We start from the raw sequence: 27,618 nt of genomic DNA, 5'->3' as shown, positions 1-27,618 counted from the left end.
TTAATATAGTTACTTTATTGTGAACACAGGTGTGCATTTACTAGTATATTTATAGCTTATTTACAGCAGCTGTTAGTGTTTTTTGTATGATGAAATATTCGTTTTGCCATTTTACACGGCCGACATTTGAACTCGTCACACAGGACAAACACAGGTGTGAGTCATATCATTAATTAAGGCTCCACACCTGTCTCAGCAGATGTTAATGTCAATTACACCTGTGAAACCGACAAAACTGACACTATTCAAAATCGATTGAGTCTAAATCAGCGTGCAAATGCCCCCCCAAATAAAAACATTAATTCCTATGACTTGACAGTGAGGACCACTTTTATTTTTTTCAAGAAACACAAACTTTTATTTTCAATATGACACTAAATGCAAGCCAGAAGGCCAATATTATTTTTTTCTTTAAGAAACTTCAGTCAACCATATTATCAGAAGACTGCCGTGAGAAAGAAATGATTTTTTCTTACTCTATTCTTTTCTAGAGCTCTGAAGCAACAACAATTCAACAGACATACAAAAGTGCATGCATAACAGCCCATTTGTGTCAAGAAACCATCTACGGAGGGCTTAATGAAGAATGCAAATAAGCTGCTGCAGAGTCCAGAAATGATGATGTGTCAAAAAGAGAGACAGAAGAAGAGTATAAATTATAATAAATTAAGACAAAGTTGATGTAAAGACGTTCAAAGTCCACAGAGGAAATGTCAACTGTCCGGCAGGCTCTCCTCTGTGAGCTCAGTGATGCGTTTCCAGCTCCACGATGGTCCACTCCCCCTGTGGAGATGCGGCGTCTTCTGGGGAGAAGCTGGTTACTGTGATGCTGGTGGAGGAGTCCTCTATGGGCGAGATGAGCTCCGCCCAGCGTTTGAAGGTCTCCTTCTCTGGGGACAGGAAGGCCTGCGAGTCAAGGCAGTCACGTGAAAGGGACAATGTCTGCTTGATAAGGTACTGGGCCAGGTTGAGCTCCTCGGGCACCGGGTTTATGACGCCCAGATTGGACTCGTGGTCCGAGAGGAGCTGCCTGAGCAGGCTCCAGTCCCGTTCTGCAAACTCATTGCCTTTGTCATCGCCCCCTATTTGCCTTTCTTCCTCTGCCTTCACTTTAACATTCCTGTCCTTGTCCGAGCAGTGCTCAAATGCTTCTCCCGCATCCATCTCGTAAATGGGAGAGAGGGCTTTGGATGGCCGGCGGTCATGTGTGCAGGTTTGATCCAATCTGTCACAACCATTGTCCCCTAAAAACAATTGACAATACTGCAAAATGATTCACTCTTCCAGGTTTTTTTTCTTCTTCATTTCAGAGACTAGTCAATGCCTACTACAATAAAACTGAAAACTGAATGATTACCCTTAATGCAACTGTGAGATTCCATAGTGAAGTTAGGTGATGACAGCACAGTATTGAAGCAATGGCATTGATGGTCACATTATAGTCAGTTAAATGGCGATACCATAACCGATTTTAAATTTGTTGGTTTGAAATTCACCGATAACTTCAAATATGGATGTCAAGGGTATACAGCTGCTTAAGGTAACGCACAGAGGAATGCTAATCTGAATGCATCTCTTTATCCACATGTTCAAACAAAGTAAGCCATGCACTGCCAGCACCAGTGAACTTTGCATTTGTCAGTAATTAACAGTGATATGTTATTATGAGATTTACGTGCAGGTCTTTGAACGGGCAGACCTAATGAACAGATTCATTACACAAAAACCTAAAATGCAAGCAGGAGTGCTTTACTTAGCAGCACAAAGGATGGTACAGCACCAAGTTTCTTTTGACATTCTTTTCTATTTTTAACAATTTCAAAAAGGCAAAAGATGAAGTAACTGATCACTGTTTGATAATGAAAACAAAATCATTTACATGTTTGCAGTGGGATAAACCCTCAGTAATGGTGCAGCAGGATTTCTTTTTCTGAATATGGTAGTGAAAAAAGAGAGACATGGCAGGACCGTGACAGCTGCTCTAAAGACAGATCACATACAGATGAGGCTACTGACACTACACAGACCTACTGAACAAAAGCTCATAGACAACAAACTACAGTCTTCTTTTAAAGTGCATGTCTAGGTATCTAGACATAAGTCTACTTGCAAAATGACAAAAAAGTAGTGGATAATGGAGAAAAAAAAACATAAAAATGACTGATGGTAGAAAGGAATGACAAATTAATTTTAATAGTAGCATGCATGTGTGCAGTGCAAAATAAACAACCAAAAAACAACTCAGGAACAGGTACATTCTCGAATAGAAATAAAGATAAACAACAAGGAGATGCAAGGGAAAAGTTCCATAGTATAACACTTTTTTGAGAAGCAGTGGCAGTTTAGTGTCATCTATTTTGTTCCATCATTTTGTATTTGACCATAACAGGATCATTTGGATATTTTGAAGTTAAGCTGTATTATGGACTTATCCATAGTCAGTGTATTACCTACAGTGGATGGCGGTCTGCAAGCCCCTAGTTTAGAGAAGCAATGTGGAAGATAAGCAATGTACTGCTGTGGTGGGGGAAGCAGATAAATGTATTTTAGCCACCTAAAAAATTCAATATCAGTTGAAGTGTACGCTATATTTAGAATATTTTCACCACTCTACCTTGCCATCTGACGACCTTTCCAATGGTGAACGGAATCTATTATATATACCCATCTACTGTATGCTCTCATCAAAGCCACCAGGCTCCTTTGACAAAAACAGTCATTTCACCTCACAGAACACAGGAATTGCTTTTCTGTGGCTGCGTCAATCGGTTTGGTTATTATGTCACTCTGGTGAATCCAAACATACCCTTTAAAACACCAATGCGACCACCATTTACTGTAGGTAATAGACTGACTATTCATGAGTACCTCATACACAAGCCAAAAAAACAAATCTGAACTATCCATTTTGTTGCTCAACAGAAAAAAAAATCATTAGGTCCTAAATATAGCAGTTTAACATCAACAAATCTTGTCAAATGTATTTGAAGATGTTAGTATAATCGCTTTAAACAAAAAGACCATCACTGAGATGCCAAGCAGCTTCTAGTGATGCCAAACTGCAAGTGACATTGTGTACCACAAGCTCCAGACTTGTTTGTGCTTCCTGGCACAAAAGAAGAAGAGCATCTGGTTTGTGTTCCTCAAAAGGGCAATGGTTTAATGAATAAAAAAAGCAACACTCCTCAATGGAGCTTATGGAAAAATGTAGTGTAACTTTTAAGAAACACAAACTTTATCAACATCGCTATCAGTGGCATGACATAAAATGATCTCAATGACGGTAACCGTAAAATAGTTATACCAACAAACCACAATGAATTTGGCACAGATATATTGATGTTAAAATATATATATTTAAAGCACCCTCAACTATGTCAAATTACCTATGGCTTGACAGGGCCTAAGACTGTTCCACTGCATAAAAGAAATGACAAAAATAATCAAAAATCTTTTTTGTATGTACATAAAAGTGCATTGGTATATCTATGTCACAGGCCTTGTCACAAGGCAGATTCTTTTGGACAAATACAATTCTATGATCAGTCTGAAGGAAATGTACACTGCTTTCCCTTTTTTGTGTGAACTGAATTACCAAGGCCTAAATGCCTTTGACTTAAGGTAGTTCAGTTGTTTAAAATGTACAGTTTATTTATGATGAGACCAATCTCCATCTTTAAAAGGATACTGATGTTGCAAATTCAAATTCACAATAGCTACACAATCAATGGGTTGAAATGAGAGGAAGCTTTTAGCTATGAAATTATGATGACCACTGATTTCATTTGAATTTGAACTAGTACTCAATTAGTTACTACACTATATCCTTTTTTTCTGAAAGAGGGATGGGTTTATGTTGGATGTAGGTAAGGTCTAGGAATCAGAGCAGAGAATGAATCTTGCAGGGATAAACTACACCTTCACTGATGGAGTTTGGGGATAAGAGATGGCTTTGGATTTGGGGTCTAGGAAGGGTCCGTAGATCATACATTACCTGCTGGAGATTGTGCAGCATGTACAGGAGAGTCCCCTGTCAGCTGAGGCTCATTTAAGTCTAGATGTAAATCAGCTTTCTTGATTTCTGAGGGATTGGTGTGATTTTTGCGCAGCCCTCCGTTGTATTGTTCAGTGTGCCGCAGATCCAGGTGGCACGGGCGCTCCTGGGGCGGGAGGTCTCTAGTGTCAGCATCCAGGACAGGACCACTGTTCTTCACTTCATTACTCTCCTCCTGAACGGGCTCTTGGATCTCTGTAAGAAAAACAGGGGATTTCTCTTCCTGTTCTTCGTTGTGTTGTTTACCTTTACTTTCAAGATGGCATGGCAGGTGGTTCTGTTGGTCACTGGAAGGGGCACAATTGGACTTAAGGGCTACAGAGTCCGACTCAAAAACGTCACAGGGAGTAACACCTTCATCTTGCTGTTGAGGTGGAGTTTGGACCCCGCCCTCTTCGGAGCCCAACTCCTCACACTCATCGACAGAGAGTAACACCGAGCGACGAAAGTTAGAAGTCGTCTGGTAGTCGGGCTGGTCGTTCTCCTGCTCCACACCTTCATCATCGAAAGCTAGGTTAATAATCCCCTGAAATTGCGGCGAGGGGTCAGTTGGTGGCAGCTGAGCCTGACCTGGAATCACCTCAACCTCAGACCTCTCATCTTCCGTTGCCTCTTCATCTTCATCTTCCTCCTCAGAGGAGAAGAGCTGGGGGTCGGGGACGCTCTTTACAGTCACAGTGGCCTCGACCTCCGAGTGTTCCTCCTCTACAGCAACCTCGTCTCTATGCAACCAGGAACGAGGACGCTGTCCTACTCCCTCCTCCTCACTGGTGGTCTCCGTTTCTCGTCCACGCAGCCGCACCTCCACTCTTAACCCCGCCCCACCTTCGTACATCTTTAACTCCTCCGGGGTGCTTGTGTCGCTGCTACTGCGACCCAAGAAGTCATGGCAGCGCATGGTGCCGCACTTGGAAACACCTCTGTCGTTGGAGCAGTCGTCGTCTTGAGAGCCTCCTGCGTCGTAGTCCTCTGAGCGGGGCTTGATGTCGTCAGACGATGTGGTGTGTGTGCTGGTCTCAGACTCCGGGCTGACCTGATGGTGGATGCCGCTCCAGGAATCCTCTAAGGGAGTGTCAGTGCTTCCCATGCTGCAGGGGGTGTCTACAGGGCGTTCAGTGTCTCTCGGAGAATTTGGGGAGCTGACCTCATGAACATGCACTCCGCTGATGTGAGCGGGAATGACACCACTTGGAGACTGTTTCGCTTTACTCCCTTCAGTTTGTTTGCAAGTGTCTGCATTAGCAGATTTGACATGTGGGATTTTGTTAGCTGCTGGTGCACTGTGAGTGTTTTCTGGCTGTATGTCAGTCTTCTGACTCTGCTTAGGGCTGGATTCTGGTTGAAGACTAAGTGAATCCTCTCCGCCCTGGCTTATTGGCTGTGTATTGTGTGCTCCAGGCTGTCCAGCAAGCACTACCTCTGTACTATCTTTATGCACTGCAGCATCCCCAGTGTTTTCAGTTGGAGCAAGCTCAGTCTTACAGGCTGAATTTTTACCATTCACTTCCTCTTTTCCTTTAGTCCCTGATTTCTTGGAGGCAGACGCAGCTGAGGTTTTGGAAGTTCCTCCAGATTTTGGAGAAGCTTTCTCCATAGATGATTCAGTAGTAATTCTCGGCTTTGGTCCAGACTTGGCAGCAACTACTGAAGATTGCTTGGAGGGGGCCGAAGAGGCTTTTGGTGGTTTAGCACTGGATTTAGCTGGCGCTCCAGGCGCCGAAACAGGTTTTGTGATCTTCTTTTTATGAACTTCACTGGCTGCTTTGTCTGGTGCTGAGGATTTTAACCCGTCCTTGCTGTCTTCTTTCCTGGGGGAAGCTGGCTTTTTCATGGAGGATCCATGCTTGGAGACTAACCCAAAGACAAAACAGAATAGAGCATTAATACGTCTCTTCAGTATAGTGACAGATATTTGAACCGAGCAGACTTTGAACATCTCACCATGGTGGTCTGGTGTGCCTCTTCCCTTGGTGTCTGCTCTTGCTGCTTTCTCAGCAGCACCAGTCTTCACTTTGCCACTTTCTCTCACACTTGACTTATTGGTAGGACTGTGATTGAAACAGAAAGGTGAAACTGTAAAATAACAAAAGTGACCACTAATGTGTTTACTATAATATCTTCAAAAAATAATGAATACCTCAGGCTCACATCATCAATAAAAATATTTATGAGAAGAGTTACAGTGAAAGTGAATTATTCATTCATATTAAGCACCAGTGGGGGGCAGCAAAGATTTTTCTTCCATTCTGTCAAGGATGAGACATGAGCTGATTATCAATGCAAAGAAGTTGTTGCTTGTGTCGTTGTAAAGGATGTTCTACCTTGGGTTTTAACAAAATCTAACTATAGGGATGAGAGAACGGAGAGCAAATGATCTAAGTAAGTTTATCTCGTGCAGTTCCACAATCTACCTTTGATTGTCATGCTAATAGATAATATTAGGTCAGGTTTAAAAACACATGATGCACAGATAGGCCTGGACGATATGGAGAAAATCAAATATCAAATTATTTTTGAACAAATAGACTACCTCGATATCAAGACCATACGGTAGGGTTGCTTGTTGGTGCTTCCACAAAATATTGACACAATGAGATTTTTGATAAAGAATAATTTGGATAGAATAACAGAACAACTGAACAGTGTGGTCAATTCAGAAAATGACATCACTCCACTGCAGGAAAAAAACAGAAAAAAAAAAGGATGTCATATTCCGATATCTGTCTGGCTTATATGACAATATCAATATGTTATTTATATATCGCCCAGCCCTGTGTACAAATGATTTGTCTTGCTACTACCTACTGTAAATCGAGGCTAGATGGGGTCTCAATTTTAACTGCTCTCCCAAAGCGTCTTTATTGAACTGTTAACTCTACCATCCTTTTCTTTACAAAAGACTGCAAACCAAAGATTTAACCAAGATATGTTTTGTTAGGCTATTTATTATCTTACTTACATGGCTGCTTTCCAGGGAGACTGTTAAACATTGATGTGCTCCCAGCACAGATGGAGTTTGGATGATGCCGATTGTAAAATGGATATTTTTAACATCTTTGAAGGACAGATAACAGGCTTGTCAGAAAAACGCCACACTGCTGCTTTTAACCTCCTGACAGCCACATATGGCCTAAAAAAACAACCAGATCACACTGTGCTGCAACACTCATCTTATTTGCCCCACATTTACCTTATTGAATATGTACTCTAAGGTATGTTTGTTTATCTTCCTAGGCCCTGAATGCTTTAAGCTAATGGTGATGGCATAATTGGCACTGAGCTCATATTGCAACTTGGTCTGGCCATGTTAAAACTGCAGTGAGGATGCATGGCACTAGTACTATAATATAATATATATATAATAATATAAGAGTCAGATCAGTTATTTTTTTCCTTGTTTGGACGTTTTAATTGATCTATGAAATATATCAGCTATACTTCAAGATTTGGTATCTCATGACCTCTCTTTGGGGTTGCTCAAACCTTTTTTGCCCTTCTGATATATCTTCTGCATTTTGCAAGTCGCAAGTCAAGTCCTGGGCCCCTTTTTTTAACACAGCCTTTTCCACTGCCCCTAGGTACTCTGTAGGACTGACATATAACAGAAAGATACTTGTAGAATGCTCCGCAGAGTCGGAGTGATAGGCAAAAGAGAGTTCATCTGTCTTAGAAATGAGAACTACAGTATCTCAAGTATTGTTTATTTACAGTTGTATAATTCAGCAATAGCTCATTACAGGCCATGATATCTTGCTATGTGTTGGGCTGAACAAGGCCCCTGAGCTGTGATATAATCAAAGCGTATCAAAGCCTGAAGTGAGCTACTGCTTTTATAAAACTGCCATTAGGTATGGCAATATGAAAGTTATAGACACCTTCGAAAATCTAAATAGATTTCTATTAACAAATAATAAGGTTCACAATAAGATAGACCCTCCTGTGCTGCCTGCACATACCAAGATGGTTGCTATGGGACTACACTAGCAACTAGAATTCACCAAAGTCACATAAAAACACAAACTAACTAACTGATCGAAGCAGTGGTAGAGCAGAAACTCCTGTGTTGTCCTGTTACTGTTTTTTGTCAAAGAAGTCTGGTGGCTTTGAAGGGAGCATAGATGACTGCTTTAGTGATTAGCAACCAAAATGATTTCATGATGGCTGACTTGCTCCCTGAACATTACCTTTTTTTAAAGGCTTGTAGAAGTGGTAGAATGGCATTTAAAGTGGCTCCAACAGGAGCATTCAAAGGAAGTGGACAAGGACATCACTAAGAGCGTTGAAAGAATAAACCTAGCATTTTACTGAAGACACGAGAAGCAATGACAAAGCACACTGATAAGCACCATAATGCTGCAGGGTAAAGCTCACCTGCTGATTTTCGTTGAATCGGATTTCTGAGGAGGTTTTGTCAGTGGGGATTTGGTCACCGCTTTGGCATGGTGTTTGGACTTTGCACCTAAAACACAGAAAATAAACACAACTGATTTAAATAGACATTTGTCAGCATAGATCGTTTTTAGATTAATTAACACTGCACACAAGTCCTATACATATGACTTTTGATTAAATCCAGAATAAACCAGATGATCTTCAGGGTAGCAGGGATAGGCAGTAGGGTGGGGTAATTTGCTGTGTGTGAGCTCACATCACAGACGTCAAGTAAGCCACTTTCAGGGTGGGGTACAGGGACACATGCTGCGCTTGTACTGACAGGACAGGCAGCTGAGGCCCACTTCAGCCTTGAAGACAGATATCAGTCAGGATTACCCCACATCCATTAAACCATCCTCCCCACAGAAGCTCAAAGGGACCAGTCACACCCCCGTGTGACAGCTGCTTAGGGCTTTGACCTCTACTGTCCTGCTGAGAGTTTGTACACTGATACCAGCAGGCTGCCAAGGACAGCTGCATGTGCTTTGTTTCCTGATAAACCAACATTCAAAGATGACGCTGCCCTTGTCTTCAAAAAAACCCTCTTGGCCAAAACACAACATTCCTCATTAGTCTGCAGGTCCTTGCGTAATTCAGCTACAGTATTACGCCTGCCAACACTTCAGCTCGTCTTCTGTGATGTCCTACACTGTAATCGGTGTTGGTGACAATGATAAAATGTAAAGAAGTCATTAAAGAGAGTAAACCTGGGATGGATTGGATGTCGTTGCGAGGGCTGCTGGCACTGTTCTCTGGCGAGGCGCTGCCCGATGTGGAGGAAGCGCTGGGCTGAGCTCGGGAGTTGCCAACAGTGCTGTCAGCCTTTCCTGTTGAGCTCTTTTGAGCCTTCATTACTCCTGTCTGGCTTGTAGATGTGCAGCTCGGGGGAGAGGTTTTAGGCCGTGCACCTGGGTTTGGCTTCTTTTCTTGCTCTCTGGCCCCATGAGAGCTTCTGGGGCCATTGGCACTGGCTACATCCCGTCTGGCCCCTGCAGATCCTGTGCCATTGACAACTGGTGTGCCAGTTGATGCTGGCTTTGCTTTTCCTGGTACACTCCGCTCTCCTGGCTTCTTTACATTCTTTGTCTTGGATGTGTGACCATCTCCTGGTTTGTTAGCTGTCCCCAATCCATCAGACTTCATGGCTGATGCAGCACTACGGGAGGAAGAAGTTGTGTTTTCGGACAGTCTCTGGGTCCTGTGCACAGGAGGAATCTCAGGTGCAGATGAAGGGCATTTTACAGCCCTTGACTGAAGGAGAAAAAACCCCCACATTAGTCACATAAGATTGGATTAATCAGCAAATAACCACAGCACGGTCACATGAACCTGAATAACATTAGTGTAGATTACTACAAGTTTGAACTCATAATTGCTTTTAAGTTTCAGTTGAACAATATCAGTAAATAGCATCTTACGGATTCAGAGAATGAGCACAAAAAAAGCCTACAGACAGGCAAAGTTCTTGTGTCGTTTGCATCAAACCACTTCCAGAGAGAAGCTCCACTGCTCTTAACCACTCATGCCTAACATCTTGGCAGTACTTATCTGGATCACCTCAGCCAGGCTTATCTTAGCTATACATCTGTTTAGAGAGGCCCTGCTGCTCATTTCATACTCTAGCTCTCTGCTGTGAGGGTGGCGCATTTATGACATATGGCATCTGATGGCCATAGACTGTAATCAAAGTCAGGGTCAGGGATTACACAAATATACATGGATTTATCTGAGTTAAAACAGCCTGATGAGTTCACATCATCAGCTAAGTCAAGAGTCAAGAGTTCTGATTAACAAATACAACTTCAATGCTTTTTTGTTTCTGAAACAAAAAAGAAACAATACTTTAAATAAAAGAACAAATGTTAATATATGGTTGGAAAACAATATTACCTGTGAGCTAGTGAACACAGGCTTTTTACCAAGTCTTCGATTGTCCCCTTTATCAATCGCATCTGTCAAAACAGAATCAAAGGAAGACTCAGTTCGCCAGTTCGTATTTTGCCTGCAAACTACTGCAGACTAGTCAAATCCAAGAATAACACAGATGAAAAGGGCTGCACCAATTTTTTCAAGACGCTGCCTGTGTCTGAGCGAGAGGAGCTCTTCTTTTCATTCACAAAATCATTTCCACACCGTGTGTTTACCCTTTTCACCATTAGGAAACAAACATTACATCCATGGATGATTGGTTTGGTCAGGCATGTCTGGAAGCGACTATCCAAACAAAGCATTGGGGGCACTTCTTTACTTAATACAAGAACAATTTCAGAACCTGATGGTTGATTTTTTTTTAGTCAAACGCAAATAAGATTAAATATACTTGAGCGTACATTTGTTATGTTGTACATGAGACCTAGAATCCAATTTCACTGGCAAGAAATGTACCAGTATACCAGCGGCATAAATTATTCACGTAGGGCATTTCAACACATTACTAGTAGCTCAACAGTGAGGAAACAGCATGCGATACGTAATTGTGGAAGCTTCTAATCATGTAAACACCCACAAAGACAGGAATCCAACCTTTCACTCCCACCCATTAAAACAAGCATGGCACGTCTGGTGCATTAACCATGTTAGCGTACACTCTTCTGCCCAAGAGTTAAAAAGGTAGCTCACATAAAGCAAAAATGTAAAGGACAGCACTGCATGAACAATAAAATGGTTAGTATTGGCCAGGCAGCTGTGTGTAAGGAAACCATTAAGTATTGAATCAGCCTATGCATTTGCTCCAAGGGCTTCAGTTCATCTCTAATGATGCAGAGCCACTGCTTCAGCGCTAGGGAGGAGAGGAAAAAAACATCCGCACACGCCGCAGCATGAAAAATCCTGTGTGTGACTAAAAACGAGAGCTCATACAAGAATTTCCTTCCTTACCTGCCAGGATCCTCTCTCTGTGTTTGGGCGACAGAGTCTCCCATCCCTGCGTGTGGCGGACCGCGTAAAAGGTCTGAAGCAGGAAAGTCCAGAGCCGACCGCACAGCGTACAAATCTCTTGCCTGAACGGCTGGCGGTAACACAGAGGAGAGAGAGAGAAGAATGGAGAGGGGTGCGCTACAGCACAAGCGAATCAGCAGCTGCTTGAAGAACCTTTCACCATGGCAACAAATACCCCTCCCTCCCTCCTTCCCTCTCTCTCTCAGTGTCTCCCTCCCCCTCTGTCCCTGTTGCAGAATCGGCTTGAGCTCCTTTGAGCGAAATCAGTGATGTCAGCGGCGGATGCCCATTCTCCTGTTTCCACGCCTGCTTATAAAAACAGGGCTGGGAGGTAGGGAGGAGCCATCTCTGCCTCCTCCACTGCACTGACCAAACACACCCCTCAGCAGCAGATACACAGCCAGATTAGTGAAGGCCGCTGGCACACGTCACAGTCTCCCTCAGCCTAATCCATTCTGCCATACTGTACGGTATTTACAGGGGTTATGCGCTTTAACTCGTGCAGCCAGGTCACTTTCCACTGGAAGTCATCTCACGATCTTAACCTGCTTGCTCACACAATACATTTTGTTAGACAGCAATCTCTTAACTGATACTTATGCCATAAGTATGCCATCATACAATATTTCAATACTGCAGCAAATCATAATCACAATACATTTCAAATAATCCAAAGTGAAGAATGGAGTTGGAAGTTTATCATTTAAATAAACAAACTTACTATAATTAAAGGGTAATGTTTCCAGTTCTGAATTATCAGAACTGCTACATGTCAAATTCTGATGAAATGGTTGATGTTCTTGTTACTCACTGGCTGCGTCATTTGTGTCCTGTGCTGTTAAAGGTAACCTGTGGAGTGTTTGATCTCTAATAGAGCAGTTTTTCCATGACTGTGTTCCTGTTTTGTTTATCTAGTGTACATGCAGGTGACATGATACACAATCCTGCCAATGCTTTCACACTTCCCCACTGATCTACAAGTGCCGGAGAGATATGCTGCAATGTGCCAACAAAAGCAGCGAAGAAGCATGTTAACATTTTTTTCTTTTAAATCAGCTTTGCAAGTGTTCTATGAGGAAATGCATTCAACACATTTGAGTAGAAGTCATTTTAATCTGTTTACCTGAAATCTCCACAGGGCACCTTTAAATTTAGACAGGAGCAGGAAGTTATTATTTTATCAGTATCAATTGATAACTGACTCCTATTTAAATTAGAAAATGAATTTAAAGCTCATCTTTCTCATTTGACAGTTGTACTGAATCACATGGCCTGAGTGGTGTAACTGTAGGATTACTTTTCCTAATTTGCTTACCTTTGAAACATTGTTTCAACAACTCACAGTATACAATAACATATAATAATTACTGATAATAATAATAAAGCATATGTTGGATTAAGAGGTAATGAATGCATGGCTGAAAGCCCAAGAGGTCACCATCACCATTATACAGAAATCCTTATGCATCCTTTCATACCAAAGCCGAGCAGCATCAGACCCACATCACATTCTGGTTAGGAGCAGGGTTGCAAAGCCACACTGTACCTATTTAGATTAACCCTAAACACACATATATGTGGTCTGAAACGTCAAGTATATGTGGAGTTTGCTCCTCCAAAGCTGTATGCTTTGGACTTTATCTGTCTTAAATAACAGGAGGACACAGAAAAACTAGGGACTATTTCGCATCGATTGGACATGGGGTGTAAAGAAGTGCCCATTTTTTTCCTCCCTACTTCTGGTGCCCTTGCTTGGCACATCCATTTTTTAACTTGGCGTTCATTTTGATCTGATCTACACACTGAATTTTTGTGACTATATCTTGCACGGTTGTGAAACTATCGCAGTTACAAATCCAATACAATACTTAAAATTGCCCCTGTGGTAGTTACGGCTACAGCAAGTGTTTCCAGGAACACATTTTGCCATGATGACACACACACAAACGCACAAAGTGATAACAATACAACAACACGCTGTCGTGGCTGGTAAAAATCATAACTTAACAGCCACCTACTAGCTTTTCACAGAGGTTTTAACACCATCTCACGGTCTTCCTTTGCAGTTAAAAGAAAGTTGCTTTGGCAATCCCACCACTGTTGATCATACTCTCTAATGAAGTTAGATTGGTGAGGTTAGTTAGTCCAAACTTGATCCACTGAGGACAACAATATAGTCTGGAGACCAAAAGTCACAATCTCAGGCAGTTTTAGTGTGGTTGTTTCGTCAGCAATTAGGTTTGATTGCTTGTTCTGTGCTTCAAGAAAAGGACTAAATGGGAAACACACAACACAGATAAGGTTTCAGTATGATGTCTGTTTTTGAAAAGAAAGAATCTGCTTTATATCACCTCTTGTTTGTGCCCTTTCTGCTCCAGGAGAGAGCCGTCTTCCATGTCATCTCCACATAGAAAGTACACAGCAGCGAAAAGATCACAGCAGTTGTCCACGGTCACACCCTCTCTGATGGCTGAACACAGCTTCTTCAACAACGTGGGCTCACGGGTAAACTCTTCCCTCTGTAATGGTATATGACGGACACTGAGAAAGCCATAGGAGCCTGAGCTGAATATGTGCATTAGCATGGCTACATCACCGCATTACCCTGCAAAGGTCCTGGAAGGCCTGAGTGCGTATGACTTTGGGGAGATGCTGGACAATGACATGTAGGCTCTCCTCCTGCAGCTCTGTGGCGAGACTCTTCACCTGTTGGGCCCACTTAACTTCTGGGAGACTGCCAATCAACTGCTCAGTGCCACAGAGCATGGTTACTGCGTTCTGCACAGTCTGAATGGAAACATCTATCAGCTTAAGATACTCTCTCAAGGTGAAAACAAAATACAGTCGAATGAACACAGTTTAATATAAGAGCACACTTTTATTCCTGCCCAGGACCTATTGATGGGTGGAGGGAGACCCAGAATAGTGTAATGGTCCTTGGCCAGCTCTAAATCTCAATACTTGTCTACAGTGAACAATAGTACATTTGTCTTGCTTTATTCACAGAATGCACTCCACCTCTTTGATAGTGATGAAAGACAGACTCAAGATTCAATTATAAGGCTGCTGAATCACTCCCCATCTGTCTACATCACCATCATATTCCTAAATTAGTCTGTCTTTAATAACTGAGAATTTAATAAAGGTCATCTTTGATTGGATTATGTTTGAATTTCCTTCCTGTGGAAAAAAACACTGGGGAATGGGTTGATGATATTTGCGCAATTACATGAATACAGTACGGCTGATGACTCAGGGAGAAGGGAACTCACCATGGTTTCAGTTACAGCCGTTAGACACGCTACGTGGAGCTCAGGAGACAAGAGGGAAAAGTTTCTCTCGCACCAGGTCTTCACATAATGATCAGCTACCCACCTGACAATACACATTGCAGACTATTACTTACTTAACAGGACAGTTCAGTTTCGGGGGGGTGGGAATGCTTTGTTTCCTGCATTCTGTTGACTTTTAAAGAATGAAAATCTAAATAAAAAAATAATACATACACTGAGACAGCATTTTTATATTTAATACTTTAAATGTAACTATTACTTGTCATGAAAGAATACAGAATAATTCACCCCTCTCTTCATTTTTTGCCTCTGCCCCTTTAGAGTCTGTGCACGCAACTGCTGCTTTCAGTGACTGTAAACATTTACATGCGCACAGTAATGTCATTGCAGCAAATGTTGTGGGGCATTTAAGCAGCAGAACTAAAAACTGCAATTATCAATGAATATGCACACAGAGGAGAATGTAATTAACATTTTCCGCATAAATTACGTATTATTTCACCCACCCGTAGCCACAAACCATGCATAGCATCACTACTGTACAGTGTCTGAGACAGGTTGTAAATGTTTGATAAATCAGAATTTTGACCCTAGGAGGAAACTAGGAAAAGGCAATGAAAAATGGGCATTTCTCAGGAAAAAATGGGAAGTTGGCAAGTATGAATTTGACCATTTTCCCCAATGAGTCACACAAAGGCCTTTTCTGCATTTCTGTAAGCCAGAGGAGTCTGACACTCTAAGCAGTGGTGGGCAGAGCTTTGCTTGAGGGAACAAGAGTGAGTGAGGATGAGAAGGTCAGTAACGCACTGCTGCACAGAGCAGCGCAGATACTTTCACCGTCGTACTCGCGTGTCTCATCAGACTCAGCAGAGACAACACGGCAAGGCCACATCCTCCCACGCACACGCACGCATACCGACCTACATTCAAATACTACACTACAGTAGTGAAAGAGCATAGTTAGCTTTCAGAAGAATCAGCTACAAGTAAAGTTAAAGTGAAATATTCTGAATGTGTGTGTTAGTAGAAGGTAAAGGGATAAAAGCTGTGCAGCATACTGATATGACATATCTGCACAAGCAAGCTTCTCAATGCAATGAACTGTACTGGTGTCTATGAAGTATGTTTTACTTCACTTCTTTGGAGGTAAACTTTCTAAGTAAAAACAACAACAATCAATCAATAGATGTGAAATTATTTTTCCCCTTGCCTAAAGAGTAATTCATTCAAATGATCACAAATATAGATTACATACTCAACGGAGTGGTGCATTGAACTTCATTAAAGCAAATTGCATTATAAAACTCACCGCAGCCCTGGGTGACTTAATAACGCAGAAGTATAAACCCACATGCTGGTTACCAAGCAACAAGATGCTGATGTAACTTGCAGTGGCAAGATTTGTAAAATGGTGACAGGTTGAAATGAATTACACACTTAAATAAAATAAATAAATACACCATGTTGTAACAGCAAGTGTCCGACTGTGTTGTCATATCCATGTCCATTAAATATTATCTTCTGTTACGTCATGTAAACAAACCAAGGACATATCCATGAAAAAAAACGTTTTTATCTCAGGCATTGGGGTGAGAGCCATGTGGAAGCAATCTCAACCCACTTTTTTCAGTAATTCAAGTAGAGCACCTTTATAGTCACATTTTAAATTTCCAAGCTGTAAGCCATTTAAAGAAATGCAACAACCGACACTCACCTCTTACACAGCATGTGGAGATTTTGAAGGCCTAAGGCGTGTGTGAGGGACAGACACTCAAGAACTGTTCTCTGAACACCGTCAATCGGCTGCATGAGGGGAGAAATGAAAAAGGGGCATTTGTATTCATACAGTAATTTGTGATGCTCCGAGGGCTCTGAGTGAAAAACGTGGTAAAATGGGAAAGTGTAGAGAAGTGAAACAGCATACTGATTAACACTGAGCATGACGACAACCAAACAAAATCAACAAGTGTACAGCCAGAGGATTAAAAGTGGGATTTGTTGTACCAGTCTATAAAGATGTTTATTTCTGCTGTAAAGTTAGGGGTCTGCAGAGATTGACTTGCTTTTGAAGCCACTTGAGGAATTACAACTTTTTGGCACTTCTGTGTTGGCTTCATTTTTCAGCCCTGGAGGTTGCCAAAATATCAGTGCTCTCTTTTCCCAGATTGTAAATGTGTATACCTCCATTCAAGGAACTAAGTGGAATAACTTTAATGTAAGGTAACTTGAAGCCAGGGGTTTTGTGCTAATAACTCTTTTCTCTGGCCCGCATGACTGATAGTGAAAACACTGCCCGGCGAACTCGCAAAAGGTTTGTGCAGATTTTGCGGCCGCTAAACCTGCACAATAAAACTGTCATTCTGATGCACCTGCAAAGGGTGAAATGTGCAAAGCAATAGCATGTGAGTGCTCCTGTGTGATTTGCAGATATTAAAACTATATGCATTCCTCTGGTGCTAAAACGTTTCTATGCAAATGAGCCTTGTTGCGTAGAGAGTCCAATTCACAAAGATCAGCCACCCCAAGAAACAGTGAAATTATTAGCGTCTTCAGAGAGTTTGTGGTAGCTGAAGCGCATCGATAGCACCGACAGAATGGATATTACATCCCAAATACGGTTTCACTGTGACCTTTAAATTCCTTGCCTGACGTTTTGTGGAATGCCCCCGCACCTCGTCGGTCAGGTCATTTTTCTTTTTGTCCCTGCCATTCATCTGCTGACTGAGTTCTTGGCGCAAAGGCAACATTTATTCTTTGTCCCGCCTCCCAAATGGTGGAACGAGCTCCCCATCGACATTCAGAAGGCAGAAAACATACACATAAAAAAATGCATCTCTTTCGACAGTACCTTGGCTAAAGAGATGATTTGAAAAAAATATATATATACAATTTTCAAAAAAGCACTCTCTACTGTTGATCAGCTTATTTGAAGCTACGGCACTTACTTAATATCTTGCTCTTCTTGTTTTACCCTAATTGTTGAATACACTTATTGGAAGTCACTTTGGACAAAAGTGACAGCTAAATTAAATGTAATGTAACAAAAGCACAGTAAATGGAAAAAGGTCATGAGCCTATGAAATAACATCCCTCATAATATGTTTAGCTGACCTTGGGGAAGAAGCGGCAGTAGTCTCGGGTCAGAACCATCTGAACAACATCCTTCAGTCCCTCTAAACCCAACATGTCTGCTGCCAGCACCACCTGACTGTGGGACAGGAGACACCAAGTGCACGTCAGAATTCAGGTCCAGAAACCAACCTAATTTTGGACAGTCTGTTGACATGCAGTACCTGGCACTGGCTCCAGGTGGCAGATCCACAATGGCCCCGTACATGAACTGAAGCAGGATCTCCATCTCATCAGGCCCTAAACTGGAACGGTTAACAAAACAATCTGTTAACGAGCCATATTTATCAAGTTAACTTACGGAATTGTCCCCAGTCACAGTCTAGTCTAGTGACAGTCTGTCAAGTTGGGATGCGGTGTAAAACTGTAAATAGAAATGTACATATTGAAACCCCATATTAAATTGAGAAATGTTATTGTTTTTGAAATGATATGACCATTTTGAATTTGCATTTTGCAGGCCTATAAATGACACTTGAAACTCTACAATGCCAAGAGGAGACCGTATATAAACCAGATCCAGAAACACTGCCGCCTTCTCTGGGCCCTGAGCTCATTTCACAGAACTGAGTCGCAAACTGTCTTGTGGTCTGACGAGTCAATTTTTTTTTTTCTTAAATCACGGACGCCCCATCCTCCGGGCTAAAAAGGAGAGGGACCATCCAACTTGTTGTCAGTTATCGGTTTAAAAAGCCAGCATCAGTGATGGTGCCAAGTAGATAACGTCTTTTTCAGGGAAGGCCTTGCTTATTTTAGAAAGACAAAGCCAAACCACACTCACACTCATGTATTCCAACGGCATGGCTCCGTAAAGAGTCTGGGTGCTAAACTTACCTCGCTGCAGTCCCAACTTGTTACTCATTGAAAATGTTTGGTAATGGAACATAAAATACGACAATGGAGACCGCGAACTGTTGAGCAGCTGAAAACCTACTTTAAGCAAGAATGAGAAAACATTCCACAGGGAGTGGTCTCCTAAGTTCCCAAAAGCTTCCATATTGTTGTTAAAAGAAGAGAGGATGCAACAGAGTGGTAAACATGACCCAAATGCTTCTTAAATGTGTCGCTGGCATCAAATTCTAAACAAGGGTATCATTTTCATAAACATTTCATTATTTTTTTACATAGCGTCCCAACTTTTTTGGAAACGTGGTTTCTTTGTCAATCCAGGCACAAAGTATAGATGATTTTTCTGTCTATACTGCAAACACAACAGAGAATGCTGCACATAAAAACCCAGATATCACGCAACACTCAATCCGCGTGACTGCAGCCCGAGGGCCACTTCACAGGTTTCCCCTTGCACGTCAATGCAGCAGCTCTCCATTCTGACAGCTATGTCTTCCCCTGTTACCCTCAGATCAGTAATGCTGAGGCGAGTGACATGTCTCTCCCCTGGAGAAAAAAAATGGGCTTCATTTATCTTTCCCCGCTCTGAAAAGAGACTGCGGGTGGTGGTGAGCTGCTGGAGCTGCTGGGGATGGTGGGGGTGGTGGTGAAGGTGGGGTTCTTCAGCAGGCGGTGGATGAGAAGACATTCATGAGCCTCACAGAGGAAATTTTGCAACCCTGCTTGGTAGAAATTTGAGCCAGCCATTTGAGATTCCACTGGCAGTGGGTGTCTGTGCGTGTTTGGGTGTGTGGAGGTAAAACAGGGCATTAAATGATTCTGTACAGATCCACCACTGTTGCCAGCTCTGAATAATTAATGCAGCATGTACAGTAATTCAACTGTATTGTTCAGGAACGAGATGTTTCATTGTAAGACCAGGGTGCCTGCGTATTATTGATCCCTGGGACCTGCTGATGCACCAGTCTTACCCTTGTAGAGTGATGCACTGTCTGGAGCTCTCCATCCAACTCCCACTCAGCATGGCTCTGAAGTACTGAGACCGCGCACACAGGATTGCCCTAGAAACCCGATAAAGCAGACAGTTGCATGTCAGATCCACCCACCGTTTTAATATTTCACATGTCATCTGGTGGGCCTGTGTGTACTTAAGTGGCTTTGAAGTGACAAGCCGGAGGACAAAAAATATATAGTGTGTTTTATTCTCCCTGGCCTCTGAAGACTGTACTGTCACAAACATGGAACTATGACGTGTTTATAGTTCTTAACTGGCTCCAATAAAGGATAAGGCTGTTGTTATTCTTAATCCCAGGAAAAGACAAAAACAACAGTGAAATGATCCCTCTAACAAGTGCTGTGTGGGTATCCAAAGCCCGATGTCTCTCATTCCGCTGTGCCATAGATCCCACTGCACTGGGTGACGTAGATATGACACTATGGTTTCTTTTGAGTCAAGTTAAAATAAGCTATCCTGCTGCCATAAATACTTACAAACATGCAAAACATGTTTTAATCTGTAGCTGCAGCTATTTCCTACTGTTTGAGCAAAGCTTGCTGAATATGACAAGGCCCATCTTATTAGTGAAATTACTTATTTAAAAAATGTTACTTCTTTTTCTTTTATATCTTTGTGATTTTTTATAGTTTCAGTAGGAAGTAAAGGGTTTGAGGCCACAGACTGAAAGTATCATGAGGAGTGTGTGGTTTGGCTTTCATGGGAATGCCAGCCTTATCTTTCAATACTTTTTAGTGTAATAGAAGTCTGTCTCAATAAGTGCTTAGTAACTTTGTAATAACATTTCCCTCTGTCCTGCCTCACACCTGGGGTTAGACCTCAGGGTTGGGCCGATGCCATTGTCCACCGCCGATGGCTGATAGTAATTGACCACTGAGCCCAACATTGTGATTTAAAGGTCCCCAGCACCCACCCTGTCCACACCAGCACTGGGGCACAGCTTTAAGGTGCCGTTCGTGGCATTCACTGCATCATGACTGATAAAATGACAGACATCCTGTTATTCCTTATGGTGCAAATAGCTCTTTTTGAGGGTTTTGTGTCAATATGATTTAAGTTTCAGTTTAGAAGACCTGTGCAGCCAGTGTCAGAAATTAAGGGGAGCAAAGGGCAAAAATGTCCTAAGAAATCGCAGAATGCCCCTAAAAAACATGATTTTGGGGGGGAAAGGGCAATTTTTTTTCGAATGACCTTCACTGCCTGCAGCCACTGTCCAAGTCCTCAGTACTCAAGCAGCACTGCAGAGAGGTGGGACATATAGGCCTATACAGATGTGTAGAACCCATGTAAGAGCAGTCCATAAGACAAATAACTTGATATAAATATAAAAGATTAGAATTTGGGGAATGCATATCAGCGATATGAGAAACATTTTCAACTTTTTTTTTTATTTGATCGCAAGCATGATCAACACCCCTAAACTGCTGTATAGCTTGTAGGGCTACCTGTTCTGTTTGTGGGCAGGTTCCATTCACAAAAATGTTACCCAATAGTTATTTGGAAATACTGCCTTCACACATTCAAACTCCACAATCAAGGCATATTTCCTGGAGAACTGAAATAGACAAGTTATCCGCTCTACATCTCTAAGGTCCTGTGTTATTGTGCTACATATGTTCAGCCTCTGGGTGGGAACTGCAGCTGCAACACAGTGCTGTTCCACAGATCACTGCTGCAGAGCAACCTAAAAAAATAGTCCAGCTTTCTCTCTCTGGCTGGCTGTTCCCCTGAGCATGAGCTGGTAGAGACCTGTCTCCATGGTTACCAGTTGCTGCTTCTACTACCTCTGCAACACTGAATGACCACCCACCGTTGCTCCACACTGACACGAGTCAACAGCGGATGCGCAACCTCTGTAGTCTTCCACATCTGCTAAATGTGGCTGTGATGTGCTCCCTCACCATGAATGCCACCTATGACGGCAACAAAACGAACACACTGTGCTTCTGGATTCCAGATGTGTAAATAAGGGGACCCAGAGGCCACCAGGAATAGCTCTACCTGTGGCAGGAGAAGACCTGCTCCGCTACTTGGATGGTGATGTCACACTGCTCTCCCCTCTGGTACAGATCCAGCAAGTCAGCGCCGAGGCCCGAGGCTGGCTCAAGAATAGCATCTGGTCAAGTTGAGATAGATAATGAGGAAAGGGCAAGAGGAGGGGAAAGAGTGACAAAGAGAAAGGCTGAGTGTGAGACACATAACATGGGTATTTGTGTGTAAAAAGCAGAGGCAGCTATCATCAAACCACTAAACAAAAAATGATGAAAATAGTGAAAAAAAATTATCTGTTGCAAGGCCACACTGCAATTAGCAGGAAGAACAACAGGGATCCAAATGAGATTAGCTCTTAAATGGATTAGGGCTGAGATAACATGATGTGAAAAAGGGAGAGGGAGGGGGGCAGCTCAACGGTCACATAACCTAGAATAAACCCTCGATGGAAAAGTGTGTTCATCTGTTAACCTGAGTCAGTGGAACAATGAAGGTCTGCCGGGTCGGGAACAGACAGAGTACTTTCCAGGACTGAACCCTCCACGTCTGGGATTATTTCAGTTGAGCGCATGCTCTGGTCTGTGGTGTACAGTCGCCTGCAGGGGGGGAAACTCTAAATGTTAATTAAAACTAGAGCTTTCACACTTATTTTAATTGCAATCTCATTTGATGCGATGAGACTTCAGTGACACAGAAGGCGAGCCACAAACATTAACTGCATAGCCCCAAAGAAATTTAAGTCAAAAGCAACTGGACAACCAGTCCCAGCCTGGTCAGATGCGTACATGAACTGATGAAGCCTCTTGGATGAGAGGTGAAACTTCTTCCTAGACAAACAACCAACTCCAGTTGCTTTTGACTGAAATGTCTTTGGGGATAACGCTGGACAAATAAGAACATTCACAGGTTTAACTGCACAGAATTTTCCTCAGTGAAGCATTTTATAAAGTGACTGTTTACAACAAGCCCTGAGTACTTTTGTAATTTGCTGTACCACCCTGACTTGTTCTGCCTGGTGTGTTGTGCAGCTGAGTAAGTTGTTTTATTGAAAACCCAGGGCTTAAGGTGCCGCCCATGAAAGCCAGGGATCTTTGTTCCAAGTCATTCCCTATCTCTCTCTCTCCTCTGCGATCACTATCTAATAAAAACAAATGTCATAGAAAAAAACATTAATGGCTAGTACACTAAGAAGTTTGGCATATTTTGTATAGAGCAGGGCGATATAATGATATACAAAAGGATAAAAAAATGTCTATTTTAGATATTTTTCCATATTGTTGCTATTGCGATGTTAAACAACAGCAGCTGAACTGCATTTCAGCACACCACGCTTTATATTCTCATCCTTGCACATTACGTTCATTTTGCACTAAAGTTCTTAATAAAACTCAATACTTTTAATTTGTCAAGTATTTAATTCACATAGGAGTATAGAAAAAAGTAGCCAAGGAGCCAGGCGGATCTGCAGAGCTCATGTTTCATTTGCTCTGGCAGATATGTCGGGCCCCTCACAACATCAGGATCAGTCTACACACTTTAAAGTCACGTTTGAGAGAAGCAGGGTTGTACACAAGGGAAAAAATATTAACAACTGGACGAGGGGAGACGTGCTATCCTCACAGAGCTGCATGGACCAGAGCAACTATTCGGAGTTGCTCTGGTCCATTCGAAGTACTTCAGCAAAGGTTATGTTTAACACGTAGCTAGTGTTTTTGCTGAAGTACATGATACTCATCCTGATGTTGTGATTGGTTGACAGCATATCAACTATCATGTCATACATATGCCCTGCATCCAAATATTTCTTCATAATAGCGAAAGTATATTCAGAAGTCCTCATGTTTTCAAAATAGGTGCTTTTCTGATGTTTTTCACCTCTTCTTCCTGTTAAAAGACAGACAGTCCGTCTGTCCAATCAGGAGGAGCCATCCTCTGATAGAAAGGCCTACCTTTTCCGGTAGATGTTATGATGTCGTTGCGTTTTATGATTTTTTTGGTCTGATGTTTCCTATTAGCTGTATTGTTTTCCCATTTGCCGTTTTGTTTTATAATTTGCTGGTGCGATTTGCACCTCAGGGCCAACGTAATGAAATGACCTATATCGAGGCAGACGATTTTGGTCATATCACCCAGCCCCATATTTGGTATATACAAAGTTTATGTACAAAAACATGTTTCCATTCCTCAAACCAAGGAAATTAAATGTGTTGTTTTGATATTTATTACCAAAATTGAATGGTATCTTTAATCATATTTCCAATGATACCTAACCCTACTGGAGGCTTTAAACAAACTTCATGGGAGTGTAACCAAAAAAGGATGACTCCTGAGTCCTAATTATAAACTGCTAATGAGACACAGACACATATCAGTGGATCAAAGACTTGTGTGCTCTAAGAGCCCACACAGCTTGATGAAAATTTCTACACTAGAAACTCAGATGATGATAAACACTCACACACTCTGGGATTTATGTGTCACAACACTGACATGAAAATGTGATGTGTAATTTATTATTGAATAGCTGCAGCATTCATCTGCGATACTCCTTGAAACAATCATACAAACATCAGCAAATCCAGCAGATTTAAGACAGTGTGCTTGGCGCCCTCTGTCTGCAGGTCTGTGAAACTGTAACACTAAGAGAGAGGGATAAATCAGATCATATCATACCCTTCTGGAAAACTGATGTAGAGCGATTATGGATTCATGCGAAACTACTGAGTGGCATTCGGAAAACTATTAAAGCATTCTTCTACAGAGGCAGATAGAAGTTTGACTGAATCCCCAAAACAGAAAAAAGAAACAAAAAATATATTTAATATAATTATCATCACTTGAACCCACTGCCTACCTGAGGAAATCTTTCAGGTCAGACAGCTCGTAGCCAGACAGATGAATGATGGTGGGATCTTTGTGCGTCTGTCCCTGAAGGACATGAGGAGCTCTGGCCAACAGTACGGCTCTGTGTGCTTGGAGCGAGTCTGCCCCGACACACAGAGAAACATCAGCCTCCAGCTCCTCCTGCAGCAACCTGGGGAAATGCATTAAAACACTTCAATTCAGCTGCAATTTCATCAAAATTCCTCTTTTTTTAAACGATGAGAAAAATAAAACATGCAAACACCATCAGTGTGAATGAATGAATGAATAAATGACCATTGACTAGATAAAACAATACTAAACAAACTATGGCTGGAGTCAAGTACGCGAAAATGTTTCTAATTTGTATTAAATGTACATTTGTCTGTGAAAGTACTTTGTAAACTGTGATTTTAAAAGGTGCTATATGAATAAAGTTATTCAAAGCCAACATAGAAAATAGACCATAAAGAAAGGCCTTCTTAAGCAACCTCTAGAAACAAGGAGGTTCAAAGATTAACCTGATGGCCTATTTTTCCACTTCAGACCAACACAAGCACAGTCCTGAGGCAGCCCATTTCTACCTCACCATCATTATCTCTCACCCCGCCTCAATGACTGATCTGAGCGACCCAGAAATCAGTCAGCTAAAGGCCAATAGGATGAGTAGTATGTGTTCAAATGCTGTTACCATGTCCATCACTGTGACCCCTTCTCCCGCCCACATCCCTATCAACTAAACCCCCATGAACTGCACGGATCCACCTGCGCTGGTTTCTTGTGAGCCTCCAGTCATTGGTGAACATTACTGTAACTTTGCCATGTTTTATATTCCAGATGCACTGATCCTATTATCTAAGGGGAAACCCCCACCCTTGGCTATTGTAATACCATACATGTAACAAAAGTGTGACATTTTGCCAATTCTATGATGTATTATTCTGTGATAATGAGCCCCGCTTTAAATGCACATCATTTCCTAAACGGTTTTATTCATTGTTCCTCAGTTAATGAATGCTTTTCAAAATAATAGGCATGAACTTGCTGTTAGTCAAATGTGGATTTTTTTTTTATACTCTTCTATAGATTTCTACAGGGTAATGGCCTCGGAAAGAGTAGTTTGACCAAAAATCCTAACTCAAGGTCCATTTAATAGTCTACATCCAAAGTCTTTAACCACATCTTAGAGCCTTTCTCAGTGGAGGGTAATATAATAAAAGTAGTATTATAAGTAATAAAAATGATGTAGAGGTTATTTAAAAAGTCAAAGAAGTAGTTTCCATAAAAACTGAGGAAACTCTCCTCTGAGGAAGAGTTACAGTTGAGGTCAAAGGGGTAATTTAGTGCTGTAAATGTTAGGAATCTCACAAGAAAAGAATGGCTTACATTAAAGCAGCAGCAGAGGCTGAACTATCCTGGCTTTCCTCAGACATCACTCAGGCTCTTTAAACACTTGTCCCTAGAATACCCAAATTCCCCTAATACATCCACCAGATTTGGTGCTTTTATCACAAAAACTGTCAAATTGACAAAACCATTGACATACGTCGAGCTATCATGCAACTAAATCATTAGATCCTCCCTGCCTCATCACGATTAATAAGGTTTTTCCACACCTCCTGTTTCTAATGCAGGTTTTCATTTAACAATTTTATGTCTCAAGCAACGGCTGCGATGACCCAGATGACATCGTCAGGATTATTTTTCGAACTTTGAAAGAGATATTACAGAACACTTTTACAAGTTGAGTACTGCGCTTTGTTACAAATAACCTGAACTTATTGAGTAAAATCAATGGAGTGTCCCTTTAAAGGGTTCAAAATAATCCTTGAGGTAAGATTTTTTTTTTGCTGTTGTAAAACAGCAATCCTGATTAAACTGGATCTACCAGCAGGTTCTTTACATCAATGTTCTGTAACAGACGGTGAAAGAAGCTGCAGACAATGCAAGAAGACGAGATCACAGAATCAGAGTTTTCCCATTTGACACAGGTCTTTGTTACTGACATCTGCCAATGATCAACATTTAACCAAGGCCTTTGCAGTTCAGCGCATGGTGTCACATGCTCACCTGTTCAGGTCTGCAGATAAAGCCGATGATAAACATCTCTTCAGCTGCTCTTTGTATTTGCGCTCTTTGGCCTGGAACTCTCTCGCAGCCTCTGTGGTGATCATGGTTCATGAGGATGACTGTAAAAGAGACAAGACAGAGTCCTCAGCCTGTTCAAGAAGAGCTGGACAAACTCCAGGGGCATGCTTTGGAAACAAAAAAAATAAATAAATAGTTACATTTTTCTGGAATACAACCAGGCACATGGGATGCAGTTTTATGCTTAAATATGTAGTATACACTTAATATGATACCAACTTCCCCTGACTCCAGGAGCTGCCCTGACATGATTGGCTCTGCTGTCAGGAGACAACACCATCTTTGACCACACAGTGACCCAGAGAGGCGCTGCTTACCATTATATACACTCAAATGGGAAGAGACGAGCCCGACACAATACCAGTAGCCTACTTATGTGAAAATTATGATATGGTATTATTAAAACGACAATAGTAGCGTCAGTGATAGAATGCCTTAGCTTCCGGGATAAAAACACACGATGAAATCACCAGGGTTTACCAGTTTGTCTCTATTTTGAGTAAGTTTCATTCATTCCAAATAAAAACACACTCACACACATAGCCTCCCTATGCGTACACATGTTTGACACATTTAAATCATTTACAATTATTAAAGTATTTCTGATTCTGATGTATTCGCCATATGTATCCACTGTCTGCTCTCTGCCCGACACGGTCTGCCCTGTAAGCTAAATAACATTACTCTCGTTTTCCTCTCGGTGCTAGCATGCTAGCGCGAGCTAACACTGGTTACCGTTAGTAGTTACCTCCTTGTACCTTAAACCCTGAATGCCGGTTGATGGACCTGTAGAAATTTATAGCAGCCTCTCAGTATGAGCTTCGGTAACAGGCATAGTAAGTACCTTCTTTAACGGGCGGCTGACCCACTGACCGATGTTGTTGACATCACCGCTGCACGCTGTT

The 27,618-nt window shown here is 41.9% G+C and overlaps 1 protein-coding gene across 1 annotated transcript; it reads right to left on the bottom strand.

Moving 5' to 3' along the window:
* Nucleotides 1–460: 460 nt before the first annotated feature.
* Nucleotides 461–27,618, bottom strand: btbd8 (BTB domain containing 8). Its single transcript, XM_083911306.1, has 19 exons — nt 27,558–27,618; nt 26,636–26,754; nt 24,558–24,737; nt 22,175–22,299; nt 21,713–21,827; nt 19,668–19,757; nt 18,012–18,092; nt 17,830–17,926; nt 16,433–16,521; nt 14,698–14,800; nt 14,030–14,212; nt 13,777–13,944; nt 11,366–11,495; nt 10,379–10,440; nt 9,196–9,739; nt 8,426–8,513; nt 5,996–6,102; nt 3,995–5,905; nt 461–1,244 (listed from the first exon to the last, which is right to left on the bottom strand). The coding sequence occupies exons 2-19, from the start codon at nt 26,737–26,739 to the stop codon at nt 745–747; spliced, it is 4,677 nt and encodes a 1,558-aa protein (XP_083767432.1). The 5' UTR covers nt 26,740–26,754; nt 27,558–27,618; the 3' UTR covers nt 461–744.

The sequence above is a fragment of the Echiichthys vipera genome, assembly GCF_963691815.1.
Source record: "Echiichthys vipera genome assembly, chromosome: 3".
Taxonomy (NCBI): domain Eukaryota; kingdom Metazoa; phylum Chordata; class Actinopteri; order Perciformes; family Trachinidae; genus Echiichthys; species Echiichthys vipera.
Note: the sequence above shows the minus strand (reverse complement) of the source record. Positions and strands in the feature narration are given on the sequence as shown.

Coding starts and splice junctions, on each gene's coding strand:
- btbd8 (XM_083911306.1), bottom strand. CDS start 26,739: ATGATCACCACAGAGGCTGCGAGAGAGTTCCAGGCCAAAGAGCGCAAA. Junction 17,927..18,011: donor CCACCTGGAGCCAGTGCCAG/GTACTGCATGTC, acceptor CCTGTCCCACAG/TCAGGTGGTGCTGGCAGCAG. Junction 13,945..14,029: donor CCTTCCAGGACCTTTGCAGG/GTAATGCGGTGA, acceptor ATACCATTACAG/AGGGAAGAGTTTACCCGTGA.